At 39.1% G+C, this 18230-nt stretch overlaps 1 protein-coding gene across 1 annotated transcript; it reads right to left on the reverse strand.

The window, feature by feature from the left end:
- Positions 1-942: 942 nt before the first annotated feature.
- ccdc69 (coiled-coil domain containing 69) lies at positions 943-17769 on the reverse strand. Its single transcript, XM_017475151.3, has 9 exons — positions 17434-17769; positions 10923-10983; positions 9768-9946; positions 5226-5313; positions 5072-5145; positions 4807-4908; positions 4564-4683; positions 2703-2800; positions 943-2287 (listed from the first exon to the last, which is right to left on the reverse strand). Exons 1-9 carry the CDS (start codon positions 17479-17481, stop codon positions 2113-2115), a joined length of 945 nt encoding a protein of 314 aa, XP_017330640.1. The 5' UTR covers positions 17482-17769; the 3' UTR covers positions 943-2112.
- Positions 17770-18230: the final 461 nt, after the last annotated feature.

The raw sequence follows: 18230 nt of genomic DNA on the forward strand, positions 1-18230 counted from the left end.
ACGGAGATCCTCCCAGGTGGCTGCTAAATGCTCTGGGAACCGTGTGACATCACTGCAGGGGACTGACCTGCACTTATCCCAGTGCCTGGCCAGGTATTGTCCCAACATGTCAAACAGCCATAGAGCAAGTGATCCTCTTACATCCGCTCAGCCGTTCCACAAGGCCGCAGATTGAGGGAAGAGACAGCGGGTTCCCCAACCCAAAGTGAGCAGAGAGGCTGAGGAGGAAAAAAATGGGCCACAACAGGACACACATCACCAATCAGGATGTCAATCACGTAGCCTCTCTCTGCTGCTCTTATTTGGCAAGAACAGAGCCGCACTAATCATTCTCTCTGCATGGGCCACAGTGAAAGTGCACGTCTGGGTAACTTGACTCAGCGCTAAAAGGGTCACTTGTTAACCATCAACATGAGCTCATGGCACCTCCAGGGTGAGAGACCATGTAGCCAAAATAAAGACTTTAATCCCCCCTGGGATTCAGTATAGTATTCTTATATATACACATTTACACTTCGGAAGAACGGAAATATTACGATCTGCCTATGCACTTGGTGTCTGATTCTAATGTCTAAAACGTGGCATAAACACACGTTATCATTGACGAGCTCATCTGATAGGCTAATCATATATTTTTGTAACGCTAAAACGCTATTATGTGCCATTTCATACAATCTACAAGTAGAGAAAATGAATCTTCACCTTTTGTTATGTGCGTCAGTTTCATCGTCATTGCTCTGCCCCCTACTGGTCACATAGCATTATCGTGGCGCTGCAGTTCCCGACACGCAAATCTACACTCAGGTCCTTTTCAATAGACTTAAGTTCGATCTACACGAGTTCTTTCCATCAGCTCTGGAAGAACAAAAACCCAGCCCACTCCAAGGCACCTGATTATGTGCACCACTGTGCACTAATAATCCAAAACGTTTAACAAATAACTCAGATGCAACTTTTATTGAGCTGTTCTTTGTGAAGCCCTAGCAAAAAAGGCACTTGTTCAGAGGTAAACATACAACAGAACATGAAAATGGGCCACAAAGAAGAAAACGAGTGAACAACATACACACCTTCATTCTGAGCAAGATCTAAATGCGAATCTAAAAGGCAGTGGTCCTGTAGCATCTGCCCAACACCGCTCTGCACATGTTGTAAAGTTAGATTTTCTCCTAGCTGACAGTCTAATCGCTAAAAGACTCAAAACAACAGTGACTTGCTAGTTCAATTAATAAAAGATCAATGCACTCAGAATTTACAGTAATGAACTTCCAAGTCTAAGCATGCAAACAAACTGGTCTTATATGTGCCAACAACTTACAAAAGCCCACAGTTGTCCTTAAACAAATACATACATATACATGAATACTGTTGCAAAAGTGCCAGTGCATCTAAAAAGCAAAAAAAAAAATCCTATTGCTTTAAAATACACTTACAAGTGCTTTGGCTTTTGTAAGGCATAAAAGAACCACTGGGGGAGAAAAAAAACCCCCAAGAAAGCATTATCTGTCGTCAGTTTCCTGGAATAACCGGTAAATTATGCTAAGTATAACCATAACATTGTGGTGTATATTTTCCAGTAACATATCAACAAAGCATAGGTTCTCACTCCAGTGCCTCATAATCCTCTGCCTTGCTCAATGGAGTTTTTACTACCAACACACCTCATCCAACTAATCATTACCAAACTCTTCATGGGTTGAATCAGGTGTGTTGGGGAAAATGGAATATTTGAAATTTCCTCAGAAAACTGCAGATGTACAATAACAACACATGTGCATTATAAATGTATATTGATCCACTGTTATTCCAAAATGAAACATATTACTGGTACTAAGATAAAAAAAAAAATATATAAAAAAACAAACTAAAATACAAAGAAAAATCTGTCAGACTGATTTCAACTGTAACATGTTGGTTGAGTATATGCAAAACTCACATAATAAGTCACTTTCAATATGGCATAAAAACCACAGTTTCCTTAAAACAGTTATTTGGAAAGAAACCAGCAGCAAGCTAAAACTGAGAGGCACGGGTTGCTTAACTCTGGAGTTTAAACACAGAAGGTTGTGGTGAGTGGAGTCCAGTGTGTGAGATGGTGGAGCTGAGACCAGGTCAGCTTGGGGAAACTTCAGCAGGCACTACGGCAGGTATGTGAAAAGATGAACAGGAGTCCCGTCTATGGAGGAGTTTAAAGAGCAACTCCTCTTTCTCCTGAACAAGTTTTTGCCTCTGCAATGTTTGCTTCTCCAGCGCCTCCTGCAGCTCATTCTGCTCCTTTGAAAGTTGGCTGAAAAAAGGGAAAATACAAGAGTTAAGAAGAATAAAAAAGGTGAAAAGGTTATGGGGAAGTACAAGATCATTTTCTAGCATTCTCCATGTTAACAAAATGAGTGTCCCATCACATCTTAAAAAGTACTAATTTCTATGAAAATAAAGAAATGTATTACATTAAAGTTACTACACAATAATTTCTCTTTCACTTTCTCTAGCAGTGTCATAGTAATAGTCATAAAAACTCATTTTACATCATGACATTTGGCTACCTGTATATTTAAAGAAGTTATGCATCTTACAGCATTTGTTGGAATTGTTTAAATAATTGGAATATTAGAATGAGGGTAAAAGGGTACACTGGAGCATGATTTTCTTCATTATTTTACACAAATGGCTGATGGGAGTTTGAGAGGCTTAAAACTGCTTACTGTATTAGTGTTTGATAGTTGTCTATCCGAACTCTGAGATCCTCATTCTGCTGTAGAACCTGAAGGACCTGGTCTTCCAATGCCAGATTCTTTTCAACCTGAGAAAACAACATAGGCATGATCAAGGAGTATTTGTTGAACAAACAACTTGACAGAGATAGAGATGTAGATTTAAAACCCCAAACTAGATGATGAATGTCCAATCATCATGGAGTTTCTTCCCACAAACAGGTGGATGTCACTCTAAATTGCACCTAAAGTAGGGGTGTGTGTGTGTGTGTGTGTGTGTGTGTGTGTGTGTGTGTGTGTGTGTGTGTATATATATATAATGTGCAATTAACTCAGTTGTCCTAGGATAGGGTCCACTGTAAGCCTGACCATGATAAAGCAGTTAATAAATGAATGAATGATCATTGTAGAGTAGGGATGCCCAATTTCACATCTGGAATACCTTGAAACTGTACTGGGCTGTGCGAGTCTGCAAGCCTATTATTAAGAAACACAGTTCAAGAGTATTAATTTGTCCAACCCATCACAATACAGATTTGGTGAATTATACATTATAAAACCCCCCAAAACAAGGCCATTTATAGATGCTAAATGTACTGGCGTACTAAAGTATTAATTCATTCACCTCTTTAACCTGGTCAGGGTTGCAATGAGCATACAGAGAATATTCCAGGAATACTGGGCATGAGGAGGGAAAACATCCTGAATGGGCGTCCCAGTCAATCACAGATCAGCATACTAAACATAATGGCATTTTTATCTGATCCATCTTGAGACCACTGTAAATGTTGAAGATACATAATTACTAGTCAGTCTCTTTAGAGCTTTGCTCACTTGGTCAGTCACCTTCCACCTCATCGATTAATGGAAAGGGACAACCACAGGGCCACTGACTATCATATATATCGTTTAGGTAGAAGACCATTCTCAGCACAGCAGTAACACTGAAATGACAGTGGCATAGTATTTCATGTGTGAAACTGAAACTGTCCACTGGTTGTCAGTGGACCAATGGCAGTCAATTTTCACAGATGAATAAGATAGAGGGTAGGAAACAGGACAATAGAAAAGTTACAGTCAGTATTTCAAAATAACTAAAAAGGGCACCTCTATGGTTTGTGTATCTGACAAAATAGCCAGAGTGTAGGGACAAGGTAGATGTGCATAATAAACTGATCAGAGTCCATATCCATTTTCTGTACCACTTATTCTACACAGGGTAACGGGGAGCCTATCCCAGGGGACTCGGAGCACAAGGTGGCGAGCACCCTCGGAGGGGATGCCAACCCATCGCAGGGCACACACACACATTCATAGTTTACAGACAATTTGTAAATGCCAATCAGCGTATAACACACGTCTTTGGACTGGGGGAGGAAACTGGTGTGCCCAGAAGAACCCCTTGAAGCATGGGAAGAACATGCAAACTCCGCACACACGGTGGCGGCAGGAATCGAACCCCCATCCCAGGAGGTGTGAGGCAAACATGCTAACAACTAAGCCACAATGTGCCCCCCCACCGAGTCCATATAAGTAATATAATATAATATAATATAATATAATATAATATAATATAATATAATAATGCGATGTTTCTACGGTTGTAATATTTGTAATATTTTTTTCAAAACTCCCCAAAATACTGTTCTCTTATTTCTTTGCATTTGCAAGTCTAGAGTTTGAAGAGTTAAACTTAAAAGAAGCTTAATTTAGCCTAAACAGGGAGCTTCAGTGCTGTTGTTTTGAAACTCTGCATTTTGGTGAACTAGAACTTTAAATACAGTCTGAGTGTGTAAGAGGAAGAGGTCATCTGTTTCCATTCTGACCAAAAATGGTGAGTGGGAGTTTATACCAGGGCCTCCATCTGCCGCAGCTTGTTTCCCTGCTCGAGTAAACGCTCGCTCTTCATCTCTATGACAATTAGCAGACTCTCCTGTTCCTGCTCCCAGAATTCACCCGGGCTGCCATGAGTCTAACACAGAAAGGGCAAGATACAAAGCAAAATGTTGCATTCTTACTGAATACATTGTACGATCATATGAAATTTATTGGGAAAAACTAAATTTCTGTCCCATTTATAAATCATGAAATTTACTTGTATGTTTCTTTGAAGGTCTCTTTTCAGCATGGACTCTTTTACTCGCTGCTTTATCTCTGTGAACAGCTTCAGGTCTGCGGTCAGTTGCTCAATCTGCTCCTGTTCAGAGTTCACACAGAGTGCAGACCAAAACATCACTCAAATGTCACACTGGTATGTGCAACACTTCATACTAAGACACAGTTTCTAAATTACTTTCCATGTACAATTCATAAAGAGCAAACAGAAACAACCAGGACTGCAGCTTTTATTTTTAGAGTACCTTTAGAGCACTTTCAACTGTTATGTGTGTTTCCTGCAAAGTATTCTTCTCTTCACTGTGGAGGTTTTTCATCTCTGTGGGGGGAAAAAAAGCCATGTACCTTATTTTATACTGGGCACATAAGTAGAAAAGTGCATGCTTGCTGATTAGTTACCTTCCACTTCTCTCTGGTGCTGTTCTGTAGAACTCTTCATCTGGTTCTCATGAACAGCACCGAGTTCAGCAGCTGTCTCAGACTTCACCTGTTGGCATGATAATGTGTAAACAATATGGTAAAAAATACACAACGCTTTCAAGCCTCACATATGTCAAGCAGAGACGTTTACTTCAGTTTTTGTTTTTTTTTAGAAGCTGGAAAACAAATATGGCTTTCAGCTCATGTCTCACTGCTCTTGGGGAAGATGTGGCTTTGACCAGTGATAAATGAACTCCGCTGCACCGAAAGAAAAGCCTTCAAACCACTGTCCCACTACATATTACATAAAGATACGTTAACTATGCATCTTAAATGTATTTATTTATTTATTTAAATGACAGTGCTCCCTGGATTTCTTATTATAATGAATAATTGAACACACCTCATGCATTTCTGTACACTTTGTGTAAAACACCAGAAGGTTTCCTGCTCTACATAAATCAAGACTGTATCTGAAAAAAAATGCAACAGGTCCACCAAGAGTAAATGGATCAGATACTGAATCCAGCTCTGTGGACAAAACATATAGTAAATGTCAAGGTTATGTAACAGATAGTTACATTTAGTCATTCAGCAGACACTCTTATCCAGTCTGTACAAGTGCTACAGTGGTCTAGGTGGTAGTAAAAAAAAAAGACAACTTCAAACCAAAGTGCACAGACATTACAAAGACAGTCAAAAAAAACAACAACAAATAATATAAAAAGACATTTATGCAATGCATTTGCAGAAAAAAGAGAGGTGTTCTGCATGCCGTTTTAAGGAGAAGATATTTACACCTTCACAGAAAGGAATAAAAACACTGTTCTGAATAAAAAGGCTGTTCAGACTCGAGGGTGAAGCACATTTCACCACTGAGGAGGCCAGGGCATTGAAGAAATGGGATCTTATAATACAAGTGTACATGACAGAAATGGACATACCAAGCGGATGCCTGCAGTTGAAGACTTGCGCTGATGTCCAGGCGCATAATTCTGAACCAGGGTGTGTAGACAATGCCGTGCAGAAGCCTTAGATTTTTTTTTTTTATTTTTTTTTTAAATAGACTCTCTTAAAAACTTTTTGCTCAATCATTGCAGAGGTATGGCATATGAAGCGGCGGCAGCAAGAAAAGAGCTGCAGGTGTCTAGAAGGCATGCACAAGAAGTTGAACAGAATCTGTAGTTAAAAGATGACATCTGCAGGATTTGCAGGTGCTTATGTTAATGTGATCAGGAGTTAAGTACATCAGCGGTGACTGGTCATAAGGATGACTGATAGCTCCAGCAGAGAGGAGGTCTTGTAAGTATAGTTTTGCCAGTCAGTATATAATATTGCCAGTAAGTACAATAGTTCAGTTCTGTCAAGATTTCAGATAATGGGTCTTTATCCAGGAAGAGGATGTCAGAAAGGCAGCCATCCTCTGAGCAACGTGGGAGGTGGATGAAGGAAAAGAGAAGTTGTGCCTTATTTATGCAGTGATCAGAAAAACTCAGACACGCACACTCAACCCAGAGATTAATTATAAAGGGAGAAGAGTGGACCACTGATGTTCTCCAGTATTAAACATGTGAAGTGATGAAGCTTCAGTGACTGAAGATGAATGCTGGCATCCAGGAGGTGATTTTGTAGAAGACATGATGACAGCTGGCAGAGAACTGCACAAAGAACAAATGAACTTGATTCATGCATTGGTAATTAGTAATTTGTATATGCAAGCACTTTTCTCCAGAGTATGAGCAAGCAGACAACCAGTTTTGCAAGACCACAGAGGCTCAATGAACAGGTCTATCTTTGTTGGTCAGAAGATAGACAGATGTGGCAAAGCTCCCTGCCCCAAACAGGATGGAGTGGTAACAAATACACAGAAAATCGGAAATATTCCCAATTACTTTTTTTCCCCTCTCTGTGTAATGGAAAGGGCATGTCTTCCTTCATAATATATAACTGGCTGCAACTTGAAGCAACTTGTCTGTGAAAGATCGGGTTTATATTCAGAGGCAAGCAGTAACTTTGTACTACAATACCCTAAACCCTGAGCATAAATAACCACTATTTATATAAAACTTTAATCGTATTATGTTGTCAAGAGCAAAGCATGTCCTTTCAAAGCCAAATAATATGATAAAGACTAGCAATCATAATGGCTGGTTAAATTATTAGTCATTGCAATGTTTCTGTTCTTCTCCTGACAGCAACTCATAAGTCACACATGGACAAAAACAGCCTTGATTAACACCATCTTTGTGTCACTGGCAGGTTTTGAGCAAAATGGCACATGCAGCCATGACTCACATGACATTCATTTATTTCATATATTTAGTCATCACTTATTTAGTAATTGGGAATTCAGTGTATAATATTAAACATTTGTTTAGGATAAAACTGTTCACTACAGGTGGGTGCATGGGGCATTTAAAAATGATCTTACAGCTTAGCTTCCCTACACTGTTTCTCCCTTCTTTGTGCAGCCCTCGTCTATACCAACAATCAGTTTATCATTTGAGACATTTCATACACACACATTTCTTCTGAAACACTGCTTGTGCAGAGCTATACATAATTTCTGCAGTGCACAAAATCTTAAATGATTAGTGTTTTTTTTTTGTTTTTTTTTAAACTAATGTTATTTTCATTTTTTTCACTTTTGCTTGACAGTTTTCACATGGGTTACGTTAAGTGTTTGCAAATATGTTTAGAAAAACAATTCAGCATTAGACTTATTCATTTGCATGAGTTCTTCCCTCCATATATAAAGAAGACATTCAGGGTTCTCTGCAGACTGCGACCAGAGACAGCAGCAGGGATCCTGAACGGCTTTTCCACTCAACCAATAAATTCAATGTAGGCACATGTACAGTAACTCACAAAATTGAGTAAACCCCTCACATTTTTGTAAATGTTTGATTATATCTTTTATCACGTGACAACACTGAAGAAATGACACTTTGCTACAATGTAAAGTAGTGAGTGTGCAGCTTGTATAACAGTGTAAATTTTCTGTCCCCTCAAAATAACTCAACACACAGCCATTAATGTCTAAACCACTGGCAACAAAAGTGAGTACACCCCTAAGTGAAAATGTCCAAATTGGGCCCAATTAGCCATTTTCCCTCCCCAGTATCATGTGACTTGTTAGTGTTACAAGGTCTCAGGTGTGATTGGGGAGCAGGTGTGTTAAATTTGGTGTCATCGCTCTCATACTCCCTCATACTAGTCACTGGAAGTTCAACATGGCACCTCATGGCAAAGAACTCTCTGAGGATCTGAAAAAAAAAAGAATTGTTGCTCTACATAAAGATGGCCTAGGCTATAAGAAGATTGCCAAGACCCTGACACTGAGCTGCAGCACAGTGGCCAAGACCATACAGCGGTTTAACAGGACAGGTTTCACTCAGAACAGGCCTCGCCATGGTCGACCAAAGAAGTTGAGTGCATGTGCTCAGCGTCATATACAGAGGTTGTCTTTGGGAAATAGACGTATGAGTGCTGCCAGAATTGCTACAAAGGTTGAAGGGGTGGGGGGTCAGCCTGTCAGTGCTCAGACCATACGCCGCACACTGCATCAAATTGGTCTGCATGGCTGTCGTCCCAGAGGGAAGCCTCTTCTAAAGATGATGCACCAGAAAGCCCGCAAACAAACAGTTTGCTGAAGACAAGCACACTAAGGACATGGATTACTGGAACCATGTATTGTGGTCTGATGAGACCACGATAAACTTATTTGGTTCAGATGGTGTCAAGCATGTGTGGCGGCAACCAGGTGAGGAGTACAAAGACAAGTGTTTCTTGCCTACAGTCAAGCATGGTGGTGGGAGTGTCATGGTCTGGGGCTGCATGAGTGCTGCCGGCACTGGGGAGCTACAGTCATTGAGGGAACCATGAATGACAACATGTATTGTGACATACTGAAGCAGAGCATGATCCCCTCCCTTCGGACACTGGGCCGCAGGGCAGTATTCCAGCATGATAACGACCACTGCCTTGCTAAAGAAGCTGAGGGTGAAGGTGATGGACTGGCCAAGCATGTCTCCAGACCTAAACCCTATTGAGCATCTGTGGAGCATCCTCAAAACGGAAGGTGGAGGAGCACAAGGCCTCTAACATCCACCAGCACCGTGATGTTGTCATGAAAGAGTGGAAGAGGACTCCAGTGGCAACCTGTGAAGCTCTGGTGAATTCCATGCCCAAGAGGGTTAAGGCAGTTCTGGAAAATAATGGTGGCCACACAAAATATTGGCACTTTGGGCCCAATTTGGACATTTTCACTTAGGGTGTACTCACTTTTATTGCCAGCGGTTTAAACATTAATGGCTGTGTGTTGAGTTATTTTGAGGGAACAGCAAATTTATACTGTTACACAAGCTGTACACTTACTACCTTACATTGTAGCAAAGTGTCATTTCTTCAGTGTTGTCACATGAAAAGATAATCAAATATTTACAAAAATGTGAGGGGTGTACTCACTTTTGTGAGATACTGTATATAAACTAGAAGACTAAACATTTCAAAGCGCTTTACCATCTCAGTGATCGTGTGCACTAGCACACAGAGGTCCCCGTGCTGATGAGCCTTCAGAAGTTGGTCTCGCTCTTCGCTTCCTGAAGCTGCTAGGACCTCATCCAAGATTTTCAGCTGCCACTCATACTTTTCCAGCTGTGACTCTGGACCAGAGTCCTTCTCCTCAGATGGGGATTTTCCTGGTAAGCAACAAGAGTGTAGTGAAATACAGCAGGTCTTAATCTGCACTACAAAAGAATAAACTGGTCACTGCATTACTCAATTCTGTTTTTAGAACATTGTAGTGCAGAGTTTCACATGTTTCATTAGTCCCATGAAGAACTACCTAATATACAGAGAGTTACTTTGAGGTATTAAGGAATAGGAGTTGCTCCAGAACACAAAGGAGACATCTATACACAGAGGCAACATGTTTTTCTTTTTTCTATCCAGGGTTGTTTCTTAACTGTGTAAAGCACTTAATGGTGAAAGGGACCTCGTACCCTGCAGAGTTTCCTATTTATATTCTTCTGTCTTTAGTCATGTGCAGATGCTCAGAAGTCTCAGTCTTTCCTCTCTGTGATGGATCGGGTGTGTTGCGAGTTTTAACCTCTGTAGGACAGTGATTCCCTAGGAGTTGATGAAACCATGATCTAGTTTGCTTTTTGTCCTGTTAAATGTTGTGCTGTACTTTAAATCCTTACCATGACCACATGTCTTTACTACAATCCTTACACTAATCTCTATGTCAGGCATTCGCATGTACAAGTCATAATGTTAAAACTTTGCAACTCACTTCAGACCACTGAGGGTATGATCACTTCAGAGCTACGACTCCCAAGTCCTTATAGATTTAAAATGTTAGTTTGGCACCAAGCTACTGGTATTGTAGCCTACCCTCCTTCATGCCAAAAACCCCCACATCTATACGACATATCCTTGGTTATGGTAAACAATCTAAACTAACTTTCTAAGCGTAACTTTGTGCTAATTTGCCATTATGGTATCGCTATTTTTCCAGCAGCATCCATACAGGACTGAAATTTTTGTTAACACTAATACAACAAGTATAGCATCTACATGCTTAAAGGGTGAAAACATGTTTTTGTCCTCAATCAATCAAAGGACCATTAGCATGCTAATATGATGTGAGGTCAGGGACAGGAAACGACTCACCACTTCCATCATGTGCGCTGCTGATTTCCTTTAGAGGGGTTTCATTCTTTGCTTGTTTTTTCTTGAGTGAGGAGACAAAGAAAAGACTGACTTTACAACAATGAAGCTTGCTTACAGTGATAGTAATTTAATGCAGGGGTACAATGAACATTTGACAAATTATATAGTAAAAAGATGTGCCTTGTGTCATTAGAAAGGTTTTTCTATTCACTGCTCAGTTTATTATACATAGCAAGCTCGCTATAGATATGGAATCAAATATTGAGGGACAGCAGGAACACATACAAAACTTAGACATTAGGAAGTGCCCTAAAGTAAATTCACCAACATACTGTAAATGTTAATTTAGGCATCAATATTGGTCTTTGGTCTATTGGCCCCTTGTGCATCTAAACACGTTACCTACAGTTCGTAACTGCCTGAACTTGACTTAGTTGTCCAGATCAGTAGGAAACTTATTCAGCTGGTACCCGACTTCAAAATCGATACTACAGACTTTAACCATTCCAAAAAATGTAAAGGTGTTTGATAGAATTGAACAATATTCATAAATTATTTAAGCAAATACCTGAAAACGAAAATTGAATAATTAGCCATACAGTAGTTACATCCAATACACAGCAAACCTAATTTGATTAGTTTACTTTGCATGTATTCAAAACCGCACATGAACACCTTCGTCCACTAATTCCTTGAAGACCTGGAAATACCATCTGGTTACCTAACCACCCTCCCAGCTTACTGCAGTATAAACACTATGACCGCCTATCTGCAAATAAGTGTGTTTATATGACAAATACAAGGCTTAGCCTGTAGCACTCATCAATTAGGTGATTTTTTTTAGTTTCATTTTTAATTAAGCTTCAAGTGCAGTTAATTATTTTTCATGCTATACGTGCAAATAGACGACTGCTTGAAGCATCCGAAACCGCGTACGTGCCTATTATATAGCAGCCGACATACATGCATTTTGCCTGCTAGATGGTAGGCAAGTATGCGGTTTTGGACGCAGCCGTGCTCTCTCGATTGCCGTTAAACGGTTGAGCACTGTCGTGTGTGTATATGTCCTGTTGGAAAAAAATGCGATGAAAACTCCCAAACCATGTTAATAGTGTGATTAAGGTATGTACATGTCTATAACGTACTTCGATAATGCGACTAAACTAGGAATACTCCACATGTCTTAATTCGATTTGTGTTTACTTCGAGTATGACTTTCGCCAGATTAAGGTAATCAATAACCGCTGTTTACATGGTAATTTCTTTGAGTATTGTCTTAATTGGGTTAATATCAGATTATCCATGTAAACCTAGTGAATATAAACATATGATTGCAAGTATTACTGCCTTGTGCATCAGTCAAAAATTGGTCAGGCATCCAGTTATAATGCATGCAATTTCTGTTACATCATTTATTGAAGACATAAAGCATCAAAAATGTGCTTGCAGCTGTGCAAGTAACCCTAATCCTAGAGATTTTAGGCTGGGTGTTACAATGCACGGTTAAAATTTACGGTGGCTTAAAAACCAGTGTTTCACAAATACATAGAAATACTTATAAGCGAGAGTTATGAAGTCGTAACAAGAATTGCAATCCAGGTGGAGACCAATCATTAATTTATTAACCAACTCACAGCAAGTCGTTAGTCAATGTTTCGGATATTAACTGTAATATCTGCCACTTCTTCATTTGCTCTGGATATATTTAAATAGGTGGTGACTGTTTTGTGCTAGTGGGAAATTTATAGTTTTGCATTGCACTTTATTTTACCTGGTTTGGTCAGTGCTTCCGCACCCCTTGTTTTCCTGATTTGCCTACCATCTATGCAAACTAAAAAATCTGTCTAATAAAAACAGTTCCTACCACCAGCTAGACTATGACAATGAATGTAGTGCAGCAGACAACCGGCTTCAAAATTAGTAGTGCACACTAGTCCGCACGTGTCACACCACCGCAAAGCACATTATAAAGAGACGCAGCTACTGGTTTTTTTTTTGCAATAGCAGAGCTTAAGGTTTTTTCTGTCTCTGGTTGTTGGATAAGAGAAGAAAAATGCTGGTGACCACTTTCTCAGCAGCCTACTGAACCTATTCGTCTGCTAGGCTGCTATAAATAAAAACCTAATAGCCCTGATAAATAACCTGCTTGTCGCAGACAGGCTGCGCTGTTCAATTGTCTACCATGCAATTATTAACTCCACCCCTGAGCTTAACCTAAGAAGCCAGCTATTTTGAAACTCAAATTCTAAGCAAATACAGCTTCTCATTTCAGTTCTCCCTACAAAACCAAGCCCTAACATGCAAGTATGCTGTCCGCTTACAAGGGTAAGGGGTAGAGCTTCATATATTCAAATACATATTCCAGCTTGTTAGGAAACTGGGGTCAGACCCAGAGTTTCCCCATATATAGGTGATACTCTGGCGTTGCACTTACTGATGGATACTTAAGGTTTGTGGACACGTGAAAATCATACCAATGTGTGCCTGTTGAGCATCCCATTCCAGATGTAGTAATGCTCTTTAATCTCATGTTACAGGTATGGTCTCCTAACATTCATATATTCTCATTTTCTGCATACTTTATTGGTGATAGTTTGATATCATGTGCTCCCCTACTGCCACAAAGAGGAAAGTCTGCTGGAACAAAGTCATGTTGCTTATAAAACAGGAACATGGACTGAACTACTGAGGAGTTAAACAAAATAGTTGCTGACTATTTTCCCCTCAAACAAGTTTGCATTTAATGAGGGAAAATACGTATTTTTCCAAATAATGCGTCGATACTTTGAACACTTTTTCAGATGTCTCACACATGCAACTTGTTCTCCTTTTAATGGGAAAATGAAATAAAACTGCAAATATCAGTACATTTCTATACATATCAGCAGCTGTCACTCTTGCTTGAGAGCCATGATTTCTTAAATTAACATCTCAATAGTTGACATTTCATCTAGACTCAGACTGGATCACAATTGGGAGGCCTGTATATTTTCTGCTCGCCCCATAATCTAGATGCACAGTTCTGTATTTACAGTCAACAGACTAAATCAAAAAGCTTTCTAAAAATACTATGAGGGAATATTTATTTGAGGCAGATCTTTGATTACAGAATTCTGCAGTCCATAAAGGATTTCACTGAGTTTTTTGTGATTACTACGGCCAAAAAACCTGGACTTTGCTGCAGGTTTAAAAAATAAATAAAATAATTGTAAAGATTTTTTGTGCCTTTTTTTGCGGAATGGTCTTTGATGACGTGATGTTACATGACATGTCTTGGCCCAAATCTGCGGAAAATCTGGGGTACTTTTGAAAAATTTCAAGCTGCTCAGAATATTGAGGAATTTGCAATCATTTCTGCAATCGCAAAATCCTGGAGGGATGGATTCTGGATTAGTCATACGCAACAAAATTTTGAAGCTTTAATAAAGCTAATAAATAATAATAATAAAGCTATTTGTTACATCATGAAGTAACAAATATTTCACAAAAAAAGCCACACAAATGACTTTAAAGTAGTTAAAGAAGCAAATGTAGAAATAACTCCAATACAAATTTTATATTAAATTACTGCAAAGATTCAACTTCAGGAATCCAACACACAGGGGAGTTAGAAAGAGCCGAGAGGCCTGAGATATTTCTAATATACCTCATATCTATTGGTTGTTAATATTTATAAAACTATTTTCCAGCTACTAGGACATGAAGGCCTCTGGAATGAGGACTTGAACTCACTGCATTCCTGATCAAAATCTTAATCATTGCGCTGCCACTGACCGTGTCTGTACTGACAGGGAACATCACTGAAAGGAAAGGTATATCAAGACTTGAAACGATAATACATGAGTCAGCAATTAAGTAATAATAATAATAATAATAATAATAATAATCTCTCTTTTTCCTTGCACATAAGACTTTGCTGGAAATCGCACCATGTCTCACAGGCCCTTCATAACACTTTAATGTTAAAATGTCTATCAATAGACATAAATCCATAGCACAGACATACGAACTTGCTCTAAGCTATAATCTTGTTCAAATCATGGGCATGTTTCCTTTGAACAAGCGCATAAATTAAGCAACCTATGAGAATTCTTAATATGAGGATTAACTTGTCATGTGCGTGATAAAACTGCTTTTTTCGAAATGTGCAACTCATTCTTGTTTAAGTTGAATAAGCCTGCTCCTGAGCCTGTCTGAGCTGACAGATCTCTATCTTGGTAACCAGTCCGACAACAACCCAGTCCAGCTAATGCAATAATCTGTGTATGAAGAATGGGACTCCAAGTATTTCCTCCAAGTAGATAAGTTATTGACAGTTTCTAAAAGGTGAGGGGAGTTTTTATCAAATATTCAAAAAGTGATGTGACATAAAAGTGGCTTTTTTTCATGGGAATAGACTTCTACAAGAGTCTTGCTTTCTTAGATCTACTCAAAATGGGCATGGACAGATGGGACAAAATGGAACTTACAGTATAATACAATGGTTTTCAGTGCAGAATTCTTAAAATATGATGACCACAACATATGGATACTATATGTTATACTACTCTACTGGACAGATCTGACACAAAAAGGTATTCATTTTACTACTATGCAATATTTTAAATATTTTTTTCAAATGTATTATACTTTACACACTGAAATACAGCGGCTGTTTTATAACACTCCCACAGTCATCTGCGAGAATGTGTGGTGTAACTGTGAATGTTTAAGACTTCTCAAGGCCATTGCTGTCCGTAAGTGATTTAAGGTTTTGAAGCTTTTGTGGCAATGCTTAAAAAAAAAAATAAAAACGCATGGATAAGATCCAAAATGTTCTCGGACCATGCAAGATGTCTCACATACAGAAAACTTTGCACAGTTTGGTGAGGAAAACTTGAGCTCCCATTTCTCAGTTTTTACACTGTACAGCTTTGAAACGTACACTTGGACTCACATTACTTTCTATACCAGAATTCCTGCTTACAGACTAGTTCTTGTGGAATTCAAACTCTGATGCGGAGCATTCATTAAGTAATCATTTAATGAAGTAAACCCACAGAGGAACCCTTGATAAGGCTGTCAGCAGATTCAAGTGTTCTATGAAGCCATCTGTCAGAAACAAGTCAAGCATGTAAAAGCTAAAACTACAACCTAGATTATGTCATTACATCCAGAAAACTTCAACTGCATTGCTTACTACATTAAACAGTTTGCAGAATATACCAAAAGGACCTTATGCGTAGGATTTTTACTGCTTGATCCAGTTCAAAACAACAGACCATGGCACATTTGTTGACCGGCTGGAGTGACAAACCCTTGGAGTGGCTTTATTACTTCTTGTTTTTGGGGTGTTCTGAACGAAGCTGCCAGAGGGCTTCTCTAATGCTCCCTTGCTTGGGCTATGGAGACTTTCACACTTCTCCAGTTGGCCATGTCAACCACATACACCCACCTTGTAAATATTTCAAAGCATGGCCTGTTTGGTGAGTTTGTCTTTAAGTTTGGATTTCTGGACAGATTAAACCTCATCCATGATGTGTTATGCTTCATGGGCAAGTGCTATTTGTCTTAATCAAGTCAGCGCTTAAACACTAGGAGGAATCTTTACATCAACCACACACACCACAATACACAGAGCTGGTTTTCTGGGCTTAGATTAAAACTAGCCCAATTTGTGTCAGACAAATGAATAAACCCTTAAAGGACAGAGAGAATGAAGACTCTGTAACGCAAACAAACATGATGAACTCTTCAGGTTGGTTTGTTTGCAGATCACGTTAGAACTTGTACAGATTTGGAAACAGAGAGCAGATCTTACACAAATCCCAGATCAATCTTGGATATCATCATCATCAATCAAGCCCTTCCTGAACCTTTGATGAAGGATGGCAAGGATGACTAAATGCAACATAATGATTAAGAACATTCACCTCTGGTTTTCATTAAGAAAGTTTGTGCAGGATGTAGATTGTAAGAGCACCAACACGATTTCTGCTCAAAAGAAAACACAAAAGGGCAAGTGTGGAAAAACTGGGGTTAGTATTTCTGGGCCAGCACTTGTAGTTGTGCTGTTACAATTTTTTTTATAAACTGCAAGATGTTTAAGTAGCCTCGTAAAAGGTGCACCAAGCAAAAGTATATTGTTATGCAGCTTTGAGCGGAAATTATTTAGCCCAGCATCAAAACCTAATTTCTGTGCTTAAGCACAAAGCCGATTATTAAACACCAGACAAAAACATTCCGTCGTCTAACTCCGAGTCTGTACCCACAGCATGCGTTTCTAATGATAAAAAGATCCACAAGTCGAGGTCGCTTGAAAATTTGAAACCGGAAATTTCCACACAAACTGTCAAACCCGACATCTTTTCTTTTGAGAGAGGAAGCAAATCAGCAGCTTGAGGAGTAACAAGAAGTCATTTCCAGGTTCGCGTGCTCTTCTCTGTGAGCGCGCACTCAAATCAGTTCTTCATTCAAACTTTTACTCTGAAACCAAACTGAAATCGTTGGAAAGGATATTTTTGAAACGTACCTTTTTACGGCGGACGTGGACACACACTTTGCTATTGTGACAGCCCATGCCTTTCTTGCCTCCTCTGTGCTTTGAGTGAGGCGAGAGAGAGAGACAGAAAGCCGCCCGACTGATTAACCTCGCGATCAAAATAATGCAACAGCACGAGCTCACCTCACTCAGCAGTGCAAGCGGGGGGCGGCGACGCGTCACGCTTTAAACACCAGCATTAGTCTAATAAAGCAGCAACACGGCCGGAAGTAACCTAACAAACTACTGTATGGCTATTGGAACAAAACAACCAACCTAGTAAGATACGGAAACTTTATTTCAAAAAGTTATTTGAAAACGCCGAAAGCGCTTGTGAGATTTGAATTTTACCGTAATTACCGTTATAGTTGGCCATAACAAAAATTTAACATGAAGCTGTATCAGGGTTGGTTCACTTTAAGTTGAACCTTATTTACTAATGTTTCCGCACACAAGCATACTTACTTGATATTACCTTTGAATGCTAAAAACTAAGAACTTACAAAAGCACAGATTTCTGAATATAAATCAATTAAAATATTAGCCACGTATAAACCACGATACATATAATAATATGTATCATCATATATATATATATATATATATATATATATATATATATATATATATATATATATATATAATTTCGGTATAATTTCCACACAGAAATGTATCATATAAACGTTATATAATTTCATTAAAATTGCAGTTTGGTTCACGTTGAATTTAATTGTAAGTGGGAATGTAAATCCTTCTATAAATATATACTTTTACAAAATAAATAAAGC

The sequence above is a fragment of the Ictalurus punctatus genome, chromosome 8 (assembly GCF_001660625.3).
Source record: "Ictalurus punctatus breed USDA103 chromosome 8, Coco_2.0, whole genome shotgun sequence".
NCBI classification, from domain to species: domain Eukaryota; kingdom Metazoa; phylum Chordata; class Actinopteri; order Siluriformes; family Ictaluridae; genus Ictalurus; species Ictalurus punctatus.